Source organism: Thunnus maccoyii, chromosome 14 (assembly GCF_910596095.1).
Source record: "Thunnus maccoyii chromosome 14, fThuMac1.1, whole genome shotgun sequence".
Classification (NCBI taxonomy): domain Eukaryota; kingdom Metazoa; phylum Chordata; class Actinopteri; order Scombriformes; family Scombridae; genus Thunnus; species Thunnus maccoyii.
The window spans coordinates 11,546,433-11,565,405 of record NC_056546.1 but is presented as its reverse complement, the minus strand read 5'-3'; the positions used below and the strand labels follow the sequence as shown (position 1 = coordinate 11,565,405).

General features: G+C 38.4%; 1 protein-coding gene across 1 annotated transcript in view; it reads right to left on the bottom strand.

The window, feature by feature from the left end:
* Positions 1-18,973, bottom strand: part of grid1a (glutamate receptor, ionotropic, delta 1a) — a 261,978-nt gene that overhangs the window by 25,059 nt on the left and 217,946 nt on the right. Inside the window, exons 7-9 of the mRNA XM_042433678.1 lie at positions 12,044-12,217; positions 8,899-9,060; positions 7,655-7,774 (exon numbers count right to left, since the gene is read on the bottom strand). Coding sequence (XP_042289612.1) covers positions 7,655-7,774; positions 8,899-9,060; positions 12,044-12,217 — 456 coding nt within the window. The remainder of the gene's footprint in view (positions 1-7,654; positions 7,775-8,898; positions 9,061-12,043; positions 12,218-18,973) is intronic.

The window sequence follows — 18,973 nt, the reverse complement described above, 5'->3', positions numbered from 1 at the left end:
TCATTATAAACATAACATAAGGTTTTGCAGTATTCATTTACATGTCTTTATGTACCTAAAAGCTTAGCTGTTTCTGCAGTTTACTTAGATCAGAAACATATGAAATGAGATTGCTTACTATGACAGTATATCGTGATCCATATGTGGGTAATCGGTGCAATTCTGTAGGTAAACACTGTACAACCTAAATCTAATTGCTTGTCTACTTGTTTATCTGTGTATGTGGATGTATGAGACTGTCCAGGCTGTGTGTGTGTGGGTGTGTCCAAGTGTGTGTGTAGAGGCAAAATGTCACTCTGCGTCGCTTGCTTCACAGGGGGCTATTTTCTCCATGAGCAGCTTCATCCTCGGTGAAGAACTGTGAACAATCTCTGCTCTGTAAACTGAAGAACACTAAAGAGGAACACTTCTACTTCAGAGCTTTGCACACTGAGACGCCACTGGGAAGGTCACAAACAATACATACAGGAAAGCCACACTGCCTGCATATGAATGAGTAACACTTGACTGGACACATTGTGATTGTCGACAACCAGCTTTGAAAATGTAATTTGTGGATGAATAATTACTCTTCTCTCAAATGTTAAACAAATTACACAGGTGTCTTCCTTTGACAAATAAGTAAAACACGCGATTTGAGATTTTCAAGGACGTGACAGTGAAACAGGAAGCCTTTTTTTTTACTGAAGGGGATATATAAAAATATGCATAATGATACATGAAAGAAAAACTGATTTTTGTTGCTTGACGCCAAATTTCTTTTAAAAAAAGCTTTTCTAGCCTTTTTCCTGCACCTTTCTTTGAAGTGTCAGCAAACTGAGGATTTAAGTTTTAGATAGTCCTCCTATAAATATGCATAGCAATCAGTCACCATGAGTTTACCTAAGTGAGATCAAAACATTCTGTTGTTTCCTTCTGCCTCTTAGCATACTGAATATGCTTTGTGAACTATCCTGCAGCACGGAAAAAAAACGGAAAAAAATCGAGCTAATGAAATTTTGCATTCTGCCGTTTAAAAAAAGTCACAGCAATAACAGGACAGCCATTTAGCTAATGGTTATGATTCATTATACCTTTAAAATAAAATAATCAATTGTAATGGGGATGAGTAAATGCCAGTGACCATTTGAAAAAGATAAAGGGATGAAAGTCAAAAAGCCTTGGATTCATAGCGTCAAAACAATCTCAATTACAGTATGTCCTAGTGTTATAGGACATACTGTAATTATATGTCCCACGTATAATACATATTATTATATATATAAGTCTTATGGAAAGTTCCCTTTCATAGAACCATTTAAACTGCGTCATTATAGATGTGGAGCCATCGTCTGAGCTAGTTGCAGCTATTCTGCTTCTCTTTTTCCCCTGCTAGTTTAGTCCGCTAGGTGCTTACATATTGACAAGCCCATCATGCTACAGAGCTTCTTATCGACCCACTATTCTTTGTCTGCCTCACCAACTGAATTGACAAGGCTGTGCGTGCTTGTGTGTGTTGAACTTAAATGTAAAATTTTAACTGCCTGCCTCATTTACTGCTTATATCTTGTAAGGTGTCTCTGCATGTGTCCCTAAATGTGAGATTCTTATTAAATACACTCTATACATGTCTTTAAGAAATATGCACGTACATGTGTACAGTACATCCATGCGATAATATCAGTTGGCGTCTGTGTGCATGTTTATTTTACATCTTTCACTTTGCATCTTCTATCCCAGAGGAAAAAGCCGGAATGGAGCCGATGGTGTTATCTCTTATCACCAGACACACAGTGAAAAATAAGCTGGCCATTTAAATTAGTCAAGACAAGAGGCATCTTATCTGTCCTGATACACTAGAGATGAGCTGGGCAGGCATGGCGCCAGTCTGTCACTATAACCTCTTACAGCAACATGAGGCAGGATTCACTTTATACTGCCATGCTAGACAACAAGTGTAAAAGAATAAAAACCTGAAAAAACTGAGACAAGAAGGGCAAGAAACATGAAGAGAAGAAAAATACATGAAGTGAGTTCATTCTTCTGTCAAAAGAAAATCACTCAGGGCAATAAGAAATCTGTACCATGAAAGCTGTAAATGATCACATTTTCCTCTGATTTTCTTCATTCTCGCATTTATTTACAACTACCATATATAGCTCCTAGATAAAGTGTGTTCTCCTGGAGAATAGACTTGGCACAGAATATTTATCAGTGGTTAGATCAGTGCAGAGTACAAGCAGGCAGAGTTATCTTCTATTTTGCACTCTGTTTCAACGCACATTGTTATGTTGCTTATAAATGAATGCATGCAAGAGATAGAGAAAGAAATCTGTTGGCTCACTGCGTACAGCGTATGCTTCATAAATAAAGTTTCACAGCCCAAAAGTGAACATATGATAGCGAGAAGGATCCAAAGTTACCACAAAAAAGTGAATTACTGATTCTGTTTTCAACTCATCATATCCACTTATGAATTCAAAATGATTTTTTTTACTTCACCTCATGAAGTGAGAGCAACAAAGGGCAGGTAATGGAGGTGATGCTGTGCAAGTAATTTAACTGAATGGCTATAAGGTTGGCAACATTTGTTCTCTACTGTTTTTTTTTTTTTTTTATGATGGATGGGAGCACATGTGAGAGGATACATTATGAGATGTGGAGTAATACCATCCACTTTTCAGCCAATTATTTGGCCCTCTCAAGGGGATTTACTTTTGCCAGTGTGGCAGTAGAAACGACCACAAGTGGGTACCGGCAGTTTAATGCTCCACTGTTAATGCAGACTCTTGTGAGAAAAGGTAGTTCACACACAATGACGTAGTGTGTACAGTTCCAAGTCACAAAATTATAATGTTGCTGTAATTAATCTTCTGAAAAATAACTTGATCAGACTAATACTGTGTTTTATGCTAATATGTTGGATATGGACAAAGAAGCTTTAGGTAATTTGTTAATTTTAATGATGTTGATCGAGCATCAACAGGTGTCTGGCACAGTTCACAGTGACTTGTGATGGAATTAAATATAACAAATCTAATTATCACTTTAGAGATGGGTAATTATCTAATGTGAGCACAGATCCTGCATAAAAGAGTGGAAATGTACCAACACTACATTTACAAGTGTAAAATACAGTAATGATGATATTGCTTTGTTGTTTGCTGTTTTGGCTTGTGAAATGCAAGTTGCTGGCTCACAGCACCATTCTTTATCCTCCTGCAGGTGAAAATCCAAGCAGGTATCGGAGATTTCAAAACAAAGGAGCCAGAAAGTGAGTTTCTAAAAGCTAGAAACCTCAGCGCCTTGAAATTAATCACTGCATCAACAACCCCCCCTTGCTGACCTATTGTTGACAAGAGAGAAGCGCCCTTCAGGGACTGTTTAATGGCATTTCTACTTTATGAGCCAGTGAGAAATTGGGTTGAGCAAAGCACAAATACATCGGATGAATGACTGTAGCTTTACAGATGCTGCATGCAGTGGAGCACATGGAGCTACGGTAACGTGAACCCCACTTCCACTGCAGAATACATCAACTATCACAAGTTGGAGGGTGACAATGGACAGTAGGAAAATTCTGTCCTGTCACCAAATAATAGTGACAAAAGTTGAACTGAATGCAACCAAATATCAGCAGTCTTTTCTGGCAATGGAGGACAAATAGTGAGCCGGCTCTTGGTCATGGCTGCCAGATTTGGTTAGGTTTTGGGATTGTGGACTTGATTTGATTTAGGCTGAGAATCCGCTCCAGTTAGCAGCACTCCGGCTAGCTTGGGGCCAGTGTTGGAACCCAATATTGAATCGATTTGTGCTAATTTCGGTGTGTTGGTAAGAAGCTGGCAACAATGCGTGCCAGATTTAGGCCACTGATGGCAAAGCCATTTTGGCTACTGGGGAGATCGGGATAGTTGCATGTATTGAGCAACAAAAATCCTAGATTCACTTTGAATTAAAGGGGACCTATTATGCTTTTCCTCATTTTCTGTCATATATATAATGTTACAGTGTCGGTGTTCATATAAAACAAGGCCACAGTTTCAAATAATGAGGTAAACATATGTAAATGTAATCCCCATGAGCAAAAAGCTTAGGTTTCAGACAGGCTTTGAATATTAGGTTTCCAACGTTTTTTTTCTTCTTTTGAAAAGAGCTGATGTCAGTTTGTGACAGATTTCTTAATATCATCATCTGCTCCAGGAACAGTGCACCCACAAGTGGTGCACAAGTGTGTGTTAATCAGCTGCTCTCATTTGTTAGTGGTGGAGTTCACTGCTCCGCTCCAATAAATTATTATGGCATTTTTTCTTTGTTTTGGGTGTAGTCATGCAGAGCATGTTTTTATTGGAGAAAAACGCCGCTAATGAAGCTCTGCTAATTCGGTGAGGACCACGTTGCATTTCCTATAAATTCTTCACAATAAAAGTCTCCCATTATTTGGTCATTTAAAAGCTTTTAATATGAAGCAGCAAAAGCAGGAAATGTTGAGTAACTTAACACGACTTTGATATGGCTGCCCCTCTGCAGGCCTCTGGAAGCTGGCCAATCAGAACAGTGCGGGCTCCTCTGGAGGGGGGCCTTAAAGAGACAATAGCTAAGACTGCCTGTTAGAGACAGAGGCTGAACTGAGGGGCTACATAAAGGGCCAGTATAAGATAAATAAGTGAATCATGCAAAGCTACTGAAGCAGAGTCTAAGGCTAATGTCTCAGGCATCCATGTAATATATTATTTTCAGTGCAGGTTAGGTTAGAAATGCCCTCATATAGCATGTGAATGGTATTTTACATATTATACTTTAATGAAAAAAGTATTTTGACGAGCATAAAATTGAATGAGGAGAATTTGGCAACTGTGCACACCATTGAATAGACATGCATTGTCATGATAATTTTTTTCTATAAAACAGAACAAATGTTACTAAAAATGTGATAGTAAATAAGACCACAGTAACAATGCTGGCATTGTTACTGTGGACACATTTGAGAGATAAGTCCTGCATGATGCATGCAAGACGCTTGGCTAGGAGGAACAATTACATTCAAATGAATTGACTTTTCTCTATGAAGAGCTTGGTGTAAGCTGGAAGTCATTAGCAATATCTGCTTAGAGACGAGCTGACACATCAATAAGAGCAAACTGGGAAACCAAAACAACAACAACGGCATCGATCACTCTGCAGCAGCACTGGATGGTGGAGAAAACTCACAGTAGCCATCCAGGAAATAGTATTTCAGTCTTCATTACAGTTTCTAACCAGAGAGACGCCTCATCTAAGAGCCATCAGGCTGGGGAGAAAATGGACTGAATGCAGATAAACGATGATGGAGAGGGAGGAAACCAAGGCTGAAAAATGGGGAGGAAGGGTTATGGAAGAAGTGAGTGGAGAGAAGAGGAGAGGATGGGGAGGATTGGACATGAGATGAGAGAAAAAAGATAAAAGAGAGAAGAGAAAAGGGACAAAATGAGGATGGCTCTTATAGGGGGTTGTGGGTTGGGGGTAGAGTACAACATGCAATCACTGTTACACTCCACTCGAAAAAACACACAGGAACATGACATTCCATTGCTGAGGAAACCATGTAATGGTATGGCTTTTCTTGATGGCAGGCACCAGTTTTATACAACACAGGGCAAGGAAAATGCTGAATGTATATATGGGCAACCTATTATTAGAGGAACAGAGAGGAAAGATACATGAATTTGTATCTGTTTTCTCTCAGTAAATGGTTCTGCCAAGTAGTGGGCAGACACACAGATAGACATGCCAGGTAATGAACAACAACACTGAATGCATTTGGCATCCCGTTATCTGGCCTTGCTGTCCCCTTCTGCCTCTAATGATTTTGAGATACAAGGGACCACATGCTAGTGTGCTCTCTGGCCTCTGTTCTCTGTTTTCCTGGCTGCATGCTCTTAGTATCTGAGATCCAAAACAATGTGTACAATACATGTTAGTGTGTGTCATGCTGTGTATAAATGTGTGACTCGGCTGGTGCACATTAATGTGTCTGAATATTCCTCTTTTTGTGTGTGTGTCAACACATGGCACTGCGTGTCGTGCGTCTCTTCCTAGCTAATGCTAATGGCCACGTTATGATGAATTGGCTTCATGATTTCAGTTAGGCTGAGTGGTGATTAAATCTTCATTACCGCTTCTGGTCAGTCCTGCTCTACATAGATTGCCAAGAAACTCAATTCCTCTTCATTCTGCAAGAAGCCCCTGACTGAATCAGGACATCCAAAGCGACAAACAAATTACATCTAAGAGAAGAGTGCACAAATAACACTCTCAATCTCTCACTTGTGCTCTAAAACACTCAAAACAAAAGAGACTCAAAAAAGTTTCACCGACTTCACAGTCAGTCACATACCCTTCTTGTTAGCAAAACATGCAAAGGTCTGTGCTCATCTAACAACAACAGATCAAACATACTCTGACAATAGTCAGAGTACAACTAGTATGTTTTTTTCTTGTTTTTGCAGCAACTGTTAACAGCACAGTAACATTTTATGTTTTAACTCACTTTCAGTTCATGACAGCCAAGATGGTTGATGTGCTGAAATGGAAGATTATAGCAGACTGATCTGGTTATTTCAGGAGCTCCAGTAGAGGGCATCCTCATACTTAAACCTCACTGACAAATGTTAAGCCCTATGACTGTGGTTCTCAGGGATCAGAGTACAGCTGGTTCTCTATCCTACCAGCAAGTTAATTGCATTCATTCGACATCCCAGAAAAAACAAACAAACAAACAAACAAACAAACAGAAGAAAAATAGCAGATTGAGAACCAATGGTCTATGAAACCCCAATTCAAATAGCAAATGGGTAAACAATAGACAGTTGGAAGCCCTCTGTACAGTATTTGTTCCTTTCAGGCGCTTCAGGACAATGGTCCATTAACCCCCAGGAATTCTAGCAAAAGTGGTACTTGGTTCTGATCCTTGAGGACAGGTGTCTTGCAGATCTTTGCTCTTCCCTGGTAGTAAATGAGCCACATCTGGTATGTACTGTATCTACGTGACACCAATGTAGAGAATGAACTATTAGAGAGGAACAAAAACCTGCAGGACAGCAGTTTTAACAGAGTACCTAAACTTAAAGAGATTCACAGGGGGGCCCTGAGAAAATGAGAAATGGTTTAATTCAAGTTGTATTTCTCCCCTCACACAGTAAGTAGTCACAACGAGACAATGTGTGGTTTCACAATACCCGCTGTTCACTCAACACCTACAGAATGGACAGTTATGTAAGTCTGTGCAAATTTGCATCTATCCAAAAAAAAAAAAAAAAAAAAAAAACTTCTTAAATGGACTTCTATAAAGAAGCTCTGTACTGTAGTCTAATAGATTTATAACTAAGACATGGCACAGTTGCTTAACTTTGTGAAATGAGAAAGGTGGAGCGCCCTGCCGCGGGATACAGTAATGCCAACAAATAGCACAGCTACACAGTTATTTCTGACACACTGAAAGAAGAAAAAAATAATCCACTATTACTGAATCTCTGAGCTAGACATGGATAAAACAGAATTCACTATTTTCTTTCTTATTTTAATCTACTTGCCACACTATGACAATTAATCTCAAACATCAGGATGTGTTAGTAAGTGTCCCATGAGGTGTCCTTAAAAGACAAGTAGATAAAATATATACAGAATATTCTGGACTGACCCGTTTCACATCCTTCCCAAACGTCTCACTGTAGCTGGTTCCAAGAATCTCAAATTGCACATGAGAATTAGAGCCTTCAGCGCGGAAGTCCATCAGTCCTGTCAGGCCACTGATCCGTCCCTGTGGCAACAGCAAGCAGAAAATAGTTACTGTGTGAGATGTCATAACAAAGCAGTAGAAGTGATGGTGATGTTTTATTGTATTCCTGTTGGTGTTTCTATTCTGGAGGTGTAGGCAAAAAAACCCAGCCTTCAGGCATTAATAGGTTATACCACAGGTAATTGAAATTAAATGTTTGCATTGATTTAATTAACTTTTCTGTAATGATTATGCGTAAAGCATACCTGTTTTCTTTGAGAAGAGTTAGTTTGGGAAAAAAGTTTAATTAGGTTTGGTGGCATTTTACAGAATATAATCATCAAGGGGAAGTTTTAATTGTTGCTCACCTGCCTTTAAAATATAACTCAAAAGCCTTTAGTGTCTTTAGTCATTTGACCAGGCTTGTAGTTATGAGGTTATCAAGGAGAATTTAATTCAGTTCAGACTAATGGTGTTCTGTAGTTGAGGTAAAATCACCTGTTATAGAAAATTCTTATGCCTTTTTGAAATAAGTATGTAGTGTAAAAGGAATCAAATCAATTTAAGGTAGTTTACAATTTGGTTTGAATTATACCAACACAACAATCTGATAGGAGCACCACTGCTTTGTTGTCTGTTCATGCCTCGCTCAGTCATCTTATGTCACACTTAAGATTAAACCAGTGTTGACTTTGCAACAATGAAAAGTTTCATTATCTTATCGAAATGGATGAAATCAAGCCACCTTCCAGTATACGTGGCCTTATTTCAATGAGAGAACCGAGAGGATTTGACAAGCATGAAGCAATCAAAGCCCAGAATCTGCCACAAATCCATCCTGAGGCCAAACCTGGAGATCACATTTAATAATTAGCTTCCTTGAGGGTATTTAAAAAAAAAAACAACAACTGATTTTAAATCTGATGTGAGTCTCCAGCAGGGATCACAGTAGTTCAATGGACTTTTATAAGGAGAGTTATAAGTATATACAACATATTTATACTTTATACTTTTCTTCTCTAGTCTAAATTGACACCTAAACAACTCTAGATACAGTATATGGTTTGTACATGACTAGTTACATTATTTACTGTCAAAGATAATTGGTGAAATTATCTTTTCTTACAAAACAGCAAATATAAGGAATGGCAACAAATAGATTTTACCTTTTGGATGGTATCCAACATGGACCATCCTCCATTCCATGGCTTAGTGGACTTCCTCATGCAGTTGAGGCTTGCCATGCTGTGCCACTTCCTGTCCTCCAGTTTCCTGTAGAAGGCGTTGGCCAGCATCAACACACTGTCATACAGGTAGAGGTTGGACACCTGTATGGGAAAAAGGCGAGCAATTTTCAATAAATGCGTTCTTGTATTTTGTTATTATTCTCAGTACTGTGCAACACACAACTGTGTGCAAATCTAAATTCCACAAAGAAAACAAATATTTGCGTTTAGGGCTCTAACAAATATCCCACATGGTGCACCCTAGTGAAAGAAGCAGTGACATGAAAGCAGTTGTCTATTAGTCTTGTTCTGGAAGGTTGGATGGTGGAAAAACAATTCGCAGTAGGGAATAAAAGCTTGTGTCCTTGTTTGGAGAGAGAATGGACAGCACAGGGACAACTGGTGAGATGTTTTTTTCTTTTGCATGACAATGTTATGGCTGCCTTTTGGTGGGGACACAAAGAACCAGTTTCTTTATGTATTATAACGACAACACTGAAGAATGACAGTAAAGTAAGCAGCAACCTGGCATTGACACTTGCAAAACACAAAGGTAATGATAGAGTACAGTAGTGTGATGCAAAACACAAATTATTTCTGGTTCAATCATCTTCCCTCTTTATTGAATTTCAGAGCTGCCATCAGCTCAACTGTCTCCCTTCAACTACAGTGCAACCTGTCAGGAATCATGTCTGCTGCCTCTTGTCGCTGTGTGAGAGTGGATTTCATAGGTCCTCTGGGTGAAGTCAAGTCAAATCCTTCCACAGCAGAAGATCCATGGAAGCAATACTAGCTGCCACTCCAGGCATTCAGTTCACGACAGGTTGAGACTCTCAGTGGTAACACAAGTAAAGTTCACTTGGCTCAAGGTCACTCAGTCAGAAGCTGAGGGTAAAGTCCAGGTGAAAGGCAACTTAGTAGCTCTGGATTCATGAGGTCATACCACAGTTGACGAGTTGTGGAAAGGATTATTACAGGAAAGCACTCCAACCTCTTCATTGTTTAACTATTCTAATGAATACTTAAACTGCCATTACCCGATATTTAACCCTGTTTCATGTGAATTATAGAGAACTGTGAGTGCACACACCACATGTTTTTGCCATCTGTCCAGAGCATGGATGAAAAGGAATGTGAACATTTCAATAGACCTACAGGGAACACAGTCATTGCACTCCAGATGGATTGAGCAAAAGAAAAGTCTAAGAGGTGCAAGATGGCGCTCTTAACTCTCTGTGGAAAGTAATAAGTGGCAGGGTGAGCGAGGTTACTCTGAAGACCCAAAGGAGGGAATGACATTGTGTTAGAGAGATAACAAAGCTGTGACTGTACTGAAGGGCAGATCTTCTTTATTGACCCACAATATCATCCCGAATTTACCTTTGTTTGGTTTCCTGGTTGACAAATCCTTAAAACAAATCAGAGATAGAATAATCTGTTTTAGAGCATACAGCACTTTCCACTATGGAAGCCTTTGTTACACAACAAATAACAAATAATATGATATTTCTAGGCTTCCTGCAGTTTTGATATATTCACAGTTCTAAGTAAATTGACACATTAATGAAAAACAAGCTTTTATTTACTTTAAAACTATATTTTTATCTGCCCTGCCACTTATTCTCCAGTCACATTGAGTCCAAGTCATTTATATTCATGAACATGCATGTCCCTCATAATTACCTTATCTAGGGAGTTTAATCTATATTCAGTTGCATACATTATCAGTTAATATTTGTATTCATGTGGCACTTCGCACATGCGTTTGCTGCACTACACTGTCTTACATCATGACTGCATGCATATGCTGTAATGTCACTTCTGAAACTGTGAAAAATGTGTGTGATCAAGCAGGTATCATGCCCATAACCCCTTACAGCACATGTAAGAAAAAAGACCACAACACGCTTGTTTTATGGATTTGTCACTCTGGTTGATAACAAGTGTCCCTCCTGTTGGCTGCTATAGAAAGTGGATGAAACATGGTGGTTGTTCCTAAAGCATAAACACGTTGTCCTATAAATACTTGCAGCAAAAGGGATAAAAAAAAACAACAACAAAAAAAACAAGAAAAAACAAAAACACAACCTTGCCATGAGTGGAATACTCAATACAATGTCGTCCATCATGCTGCCTCCATGTTGTGTATTCACCTCCACAAAGCTCAGAATCTCTGCTAGAAGTAGCTTATTTTGGCGGATTTATGACTGTTTGGGAAATGCTGAGGATACACATGAACAGTGAAGAGGTGGATTACACTTTGAGAATGTTCTAGCGATGCTTTGATACTTTTTTCTTTATTTGAAAAATTGGCATCATTAGAATCCATTGAAACCGACTGAATTCAAACTGACTACACCCGCTGCTTTCTGTCAGTGAGGAAACTGCCAACTTTCAAGCCTACAATGGGTGACACTCAAAAGAAAGGTTTTAGGTGGAGTATCACTTCAAACTGTAAAATAACTTGAATTTCTGCCACAGTTAAAACTAAATGTATCTACATTATGTGCTTAGTCTGTACTCAGCATGTATTCTAATAATCATTAACTCTTTGATGTTTTATTGCTCATTACATAACTATTGAGGGGCTACACATTTTAGTAAAACACCCTTTCTGATGAGTTCTTCTGGTTAGATGATTAAGAAAAACTACGTTTTTTTTTTAGGAAGGGAACCTTTTTTGTGGCAGATTTTATGTGTGGAGCTTAGGATAGGACACAGGCTTTGTTCGACATGTAATGTTACATATACGTAATGTAAGAAGTTATGTTTGTGTCTGACAAATGTTTCATCACTGCAACGGTATTTTTGGTATCTAATAGGTCTTATAAGACTTATAACTCCCAGTGCCACCCAGTCCAAATGTTGTACGTGCATGACACGATAAATGACTAACTAGCTAACGTCCTCTTAAGAGGTTGTTTCTAACAAATTCTGACATTTCAGCTGCTTTTTCGGACATTACTGCAGTTTGAAAAATGAAAAATATCTGGCACATATGTTTCATGATTGCCCATGACCATGTGTATTTTGATGCATATTTATATCCAGTATATTAAATACAATAAGACTCAAGTGGTTTTACCTCCAGGGACTGCAGATAGCCCTCCTGTGGGTCACAGAGCAGGGAGGAGATGCGATGATTGTTCCTCATACAGCGAACGTTGGTGTCCCTCCACAATGGGAAGATCTGACGAATGATGGTCATCCGCCCCAGAGAGCTATGAACCAGCTCCATGATGTCTGCATCACTCACCTCCTGAAGACAAAGACGACATAGGAGGACTTTTGGTTAAGAGATCTTTCCCTCTTAAGTGTAGTGTCATTTCTTATCTGATTGGGATTATTGTACAGTGAGGAATCATGACACAAACTATGAATTAGCAGTTTTTGAAGAGCTGTTTCTGAGTTGAAAATGAGAAACAAAACCTCTGAGGGGATTAAATGGCTGTGTCCGTCTCTTAAGGAATTAAAATATCAGATGACACTTTAGGGGCGACAGAGCAATTAGATATGAGACAAAATGAGGTAAAGTGAGGATAGTTTCCACTGATAGAAGCTAGAGTTTAAAACTTCAACTGAGATTTTTTTTTTTCAATTTCTGTTTTTAGGACATAATCTCATTGTATATTATCACTGATCACAGACTATTTCTATCCTAACACTAGTTTAATAACTTACTGAGTCCCTGTTTTCATCTGGTCAAGGAGTTGTGGTTTGAGGCCAAAAGACAAAGACTCACATACAGAAAAAAACTACTTTGTGTGTCATATTTTTAGATTTTATCATATTTTGTCAAGAATTTATCATCTGGAAAACTCACTTATTTTGCTATTCACAGTGGACTAACAAATCAATAAACATTTCAAGTACATCCCTCACAATAATAACACAGATGACCCTTGGCCCTTTTCTGTGTATTGTATGTGTGGAGGGTCAGTGGAGATCTACCCTGTCAAGGGTCAGATCAATATTCATGAGACATTGAGCTGCCTGCTTGTCTCCAGATCAGGACAATGGTCAATGCTGAAGCAGACAGTGAGTCTCTTGGGGTACGTTGGGTTTACATACGATCTGACAATAAAGCTGTGAGGTTACTGTCTGGTCAACACTTAAGCAGCTGTGGGTTGATATAATCATTCATCAAACATGCCTGAATCCATGCTCCATAACTGTTTTCCTAATCAGACGTTTTGAGCTCTCTGCTTTGCATCGACCTCTTGGTTATTACTCCTGGTCCCTGTCCTCCCTCAGTGTTAATTTCTCCTGGCTCTCTTTCTCTACATAGTGCCTTTCCTCTTTCATCCTGATGAGGTTTTCAATCTCTTACTATCTTGCCATTACGTTTACTTGCTTTATTTCACATTATTTGTCAAAATGCTCTTTTAAAACAAAATCTGTATTTAAATACCTTTTAGATTCCCTCTTCTTTTTCTCATTACATGTCTATGCCATATGCATATTTCACTAAATGCAAAACCACTTTATTGTGAGCAAACCAAATTGATAAAACAGGTTCTTGCAGTGATGGTATTCCCAGATCTTTCATCTGTGTACAGCATGAGATGGTTCTAGCTCATCTAGTTTTATCCTCTGACTCTTTCTCTGACTCTTGACAGTCAGTCAGGTGGAAAGTATGAATATTCATGAGTTGCCGTGACACATTAATCAGATGAATTATGCTGCATGGTTCACAGAGTTGAACCCTCACGTCGAAGGTAATAACTTCCAGTGCCATCTAGTCCAAGTGTTCTGTCACCATCACAGGTAACATTTGTGTCATAACCTGACCCGGCACTGACACTGACCAATGGGACATGGCTGCCGAAACGCACGCCTTTTAACCTCTGTTTGAGGAGCAAGTACAGACCATTAAGTCACAATTTGGACACCACTATGATATATTCCACTTGTACATTAGAGAGATAAAAATAATCCATTAGTGCATAAAAAAGTATAAAGACGGACACACCAAGGCCTCCTGGTGGGACTACTGTGGTCATCCCATGCATAGTTGAACCCAGAGATACTAGAGAAGCATTACTAATCAGATCATACCAGCAAGTCAAAATGACAATATCAAACCATTTCTGAACTATCTGGACACAAGCATCCAATATAACAGCATAAACTGCTTTTAAAATCTAAAATTATCACAAAATCTTTTCAGGTATTAAGCTCCATGGAGGTAACACACTCAAAGTCTGAAAAAAGTGGCTACAGCATGACCATGTTTCAATGTCAGCTGACGACCAAAATACATTAATCAAATCAAGTTCAGCTGACAGATAGGCTAAATTATCCTCTTTGTGCTGCTCAGTCAATGTTATTAATCTTTGACTAGAAATAAATAAAAAATTTACCGGTAATCATGACAGCGATTTAATTAGAAGTTAAGGTGCTTTTTTTTTCTTTCTTTCTTTTTTTTTTTTTTTTTGAAGCTGCAGGCAACTAAATTGAGAGGTAATGGGAGTCAGGGAGGTAGAACAAAGCTCCATGTGTATGACAATAATAAAAGTTGCTCTTGCCTGTAAAACACATACATGTTTTTTTTTTAATGTCCTTTCAGTGTATTGTTGAGAAAAAGAAAATTAGTGAGGCAGAAAATAACCCCAAGATAACTTTATCTTCCAGTTACCTGGTGATGAGACTGGGACTTGGTGTCCTATTGTTCTTTTGCAATGGAAAAAAAACAAACATAACAAGCAACAAATAACACAAGGTACCAGCCTTTTTTCATTTGTGAGACTCTGACCTATATTATCTGAGGTATAACTTTCAGCATATCAACACTGATATTCAATTAAAGCTTTCTTCCTACACATAAAACAACAAATAATAACTGTAAATTATGCAAAATTGAAGGGTTTCACAATTAAATAAATCACATTTTCTACTCAAACAGTGCTGTTGTGGTGAAAATTGATCATTAAGTACTGCACCTAGAATCACATAACACTGCATATGACAAAGAGAGCAGATATGTGATGATATATTTTCTTGTTTTTCACGGAGTGAGGACAGATACGACACATCATTCATATGAAAAAATATAATATACACTTAGGAACACTTGTATATCAAAATGAAGTATATATTAAGTATAAAGTATAGCCATCACCGATTTGCATTTAGTATTTAATATATGCATGGGGGCCTTTAAAATAACTTTCACTGTATATATTTGAGAAGTTTCTTTACATCCACAACATAAAGATCTTTTAAAGGGTGCCCACAAAAACTCACTATCATAAACTATTCCATGCACCCAACTAAACAGATCCACTTACAGTGTGTATAAAGTCATTTTCTTTAAAAGCATTATTAATGCAATTATATTTCCTTTTTTCTTGCACTGAAAGGTACATACTGCAGTAAAACAACTGTGAGAAAGTGTTAAAGCAGACTATGATTACACGTATTATGAAAAAGGCTGCTATAGATGAAAAATAATGTGGGTAACAGGCTTTTTGGTGCTTCAGGTTAGTTTGTAATAGAACAGACCTGCATTAGCAGTAGCTCTTGATGATTGTTTAATCCTGAAATTTGCATATCATGCTAATGACAATCAAGCTTGGGTTTTATTGAACTTTAGTAATAATGCTTCGAGAACTGTCAGTAAAAACTTATTAGTTAAGTAAACTCACTGCAGCTGATATGGTGGCACTATGTCTACCTCCAATGTAGTTATTACTTATAAAATATTCAATAGTGGGTCTATAACTGTCAACTATGGCATACATGCATGCATGGGTGTGGAGTTTAGGTTGAGCATGGGCAATCATGATGCAACACAACACGATGTGAAGAGGCTGGAGAGAGATGAATGCATCTCACATTAGTAGGAGAAATGCAGTATCAGGAAATTGTGTTCCTTGTCATTTGTAATGACATGAGGTTATTTTGTGCTAATTTTGTGCAACTGTTAATGCTACCAATAATTTACTAATTAATTAAAAACGTTATGCATTCAGTTAGTTATATTTGGTAAATATTCATGCACACAAAACTGCCAAAACAATAAGAAAATCAATAGTCTGACCACTCACAGTACATGACTGTCTGAGGGGGAAGGACCCTTTGTAAAAAAATGTGGTCTGAGCAGGCAGAAATGTGGTGTGATTTCATGCCAAGTTTCACTGCAAAGCCTGATCTGCATCAACATAACCGTAGCTTTGCCACTTCACCCACCTCTTTCAAGTAGGTTTGTTTTGAGGCAGAAAATGACCAGTGTGGTGCAAAACATGGACTTGCACCCAAGGGGAACAGCATTGTGACTTGCTAATTAATCAATTAATTAATACACTAACTTTCACTTTTACATGCTGTGTGTAATTTGAATTGCCCACTTTATAACCCCAGTGACATAAAATGACTATAACTGCTATAACATTTAGATAAGGTGGTTAGTGAAGGGAGTCACCTGTCTGGGTCCCTTAGATTTATGACCATGAGGCCGGATGACTCCTGTGGTCACCATTTGTGGGTTAGTGCATCATTCTTTGACATCTGAATTGGATTTCTGCATGGATGCTCACTGTGGCTAATGGTACAAAGGATCATAATAGCAAAATTCAGTGTTTAAATGCAATATTATACAGTACTTTGAAAAAGGAATAAGCTTTAAGCGAGACAATGAAAAAATGTAATATTTTTTTATCTCGTAAAAGGCCTCTTTAGTAATCCACCCTCCTGTCCTGAATTCTGGTGTGGTCGAGACTACGTCAGTAGAATAGGGTTCCATCTCAGTTGCTTGATGGGCAGTTACCCTAAGACATCAGTCATATCATGACTGTCCTCCTCGACTCTGTCTGTCACAGCAGGCACAGCCACCTAATCCATCAAACATTCAGAGGTGTCACCGTCCCGCGTCTGAAGGGAAAAAAACAACAACAAATCTTCCCAGGATGTGCAATCCATCTGAGTCCACTAGACAGTGTCAGATGCAGACAACCGTCTGTGTGCTAGCAGCTGCAGCCCCCTGGTTTAGTGGGTGGTTTAGGGGATGCATGCCTGCCTGTCATCCCCATGCTCTCATATCAAATCCAGCTGCACCTCTTACCCCCCAATTTCAAAGGCTTCCTTTTTTAAAATTTTAAGATTATGTGGTTATTTGTGTGTTGAATGAGTTACATACCCTGAGGGCTCATGAACTAGATGCCATTCAAACCCACTCCTTTAGTTTTGAAATGAATTAGTGTCAGTCTCAAACTAAAAATGTTTTGCAACTGAAGAAAAGTTTATATTGAGAGGAAAGTTCATTGTTTCACTCAAAACAATTTTACATGACAGTTATGTAATGTCTTTGGTGGCTCTGAGGGGGGCTTGTCAAGTCTGAGAAAAATGACTTAGTGACATCACTTGCTCGGGTTTGGATTTATAAATTTATAAACAGAAACTCTTATAGCAAACTGGGAATGTCAAGTTTGAAAGACGTGGGCATATAACATTCAGGGAAGATGTAATGAAGGACAGTACTGAGTTCCATTATGGGAGAAATGGGGTGTTTTCCTGGGGACTAAAGGTCCCAAAGGAAGTGCAATACTACATTTATGGAGTACTGCTTTAAATAAGACATCCACGTGTGATCAACAGCCTTGAACCTATTACTTTTTTTTTAAATTGTCATGTTAATGTATGTAATACTGTCACTTTATACTGTAATGTGTGTAATGAATATGTCACCTCTGAATAAAAAGCCTGACTTATCAGGGCATACCATCTGTTTTATTCCTTTTTGTTTATATGTAAGTCTGTTACTCCTTGATGTTTTTCAGCTCCTGATCATACTCACTCATCATCATTGTCTTCCATCTCCATCCATCTCACTCTGTGCTTTTATCACATTTCAAGCCTGACAACTACATTCATTGTGCCACACGCTGCCGCTGGTGGCAGATTAGCATATCCTCTTGTTGTCAGAGTTGAATGAAATGTGCGACCTCTCTTTGACTGTGTGGGTTGTAAAGGCTGGTGGGAGCCTGGGGAGCTGATGCGGTGGGCAGGCTACAGTACAGTGAGCTTCAAGATCACCTGGTGAAAATGAATGTCACAACTCAGTCATGACCAGGCAGCTGAATAGGAGCAACTGTCCGCAGGGACTGCTGGTGCATATGGGGGGGCAGGAGGTAACATGGAAAGCTATTATTTCCCTGCAGGATTTTGTGATACAGTCGAACTGCAGCTGGTCAGACAAACAGGATTTTCTTGAGTGCAGGACACAGTATAGATTTAGTAAGAAGGGAGTACAGAATTCACCAGCAGCTTCTGCGAAAGGAGAGTGATTCATAGTTGTTGCCATTTGTAAAATAATTTTTAAAAGATAATTTAAGAGAAACATAGTACAAATCCGAGAATCTCATTCCGATCATAACTGTCAGTCCTCTGGCGTGTTCAAATTAAAAAAACCTCCTGCACTCTCTTTGTGCCATCAGCCATGTTAGGGGCTTATGAGAAATCAAATCACAGTCTAATGGAAACAAATTAGATTTGCACTTTCCTTTATATCTCCTTCACTTTTATAAATAAGAAAGAATTGTAGATAAATGATTTGCATTTAGATACAGACAAGATTCAATTTACATGGTGACTTTTGTAGTTAGTAAAAATATAAGAATTTAAGGCAAAAACAGGGTGGACAAAGTACTCAGGGTTTTCCAGTTATCTTTTTCTGATTTCAAGTTATTTTTTTCATTTCCAAGTTATTTTTTCTTTACATGAGAGGAGCTCTGGAGGTCAATGTCTGAGAAAAACAGGTCGGCATGAGTAGTAATTGGATTTTCATGTTAGTCTTTGCAACATGTCCGTGTTATTCTCATTTCAAGGTGATTGTCAGCTTCATGGGTAGTTTATCTTGGGTGATAAAATAAAAGGGAAATAGAGAAAGAAGAGGAAGGAGAAAAGGATACACAAAAATTACAGGGAGATAGAAAAACAAGGATAAAACAAAGAAAAATCTCTAGAAATAAGGAAAAAGTGAGAAAGGGAAGAGGAAAATAAAAATATATATTGAGAG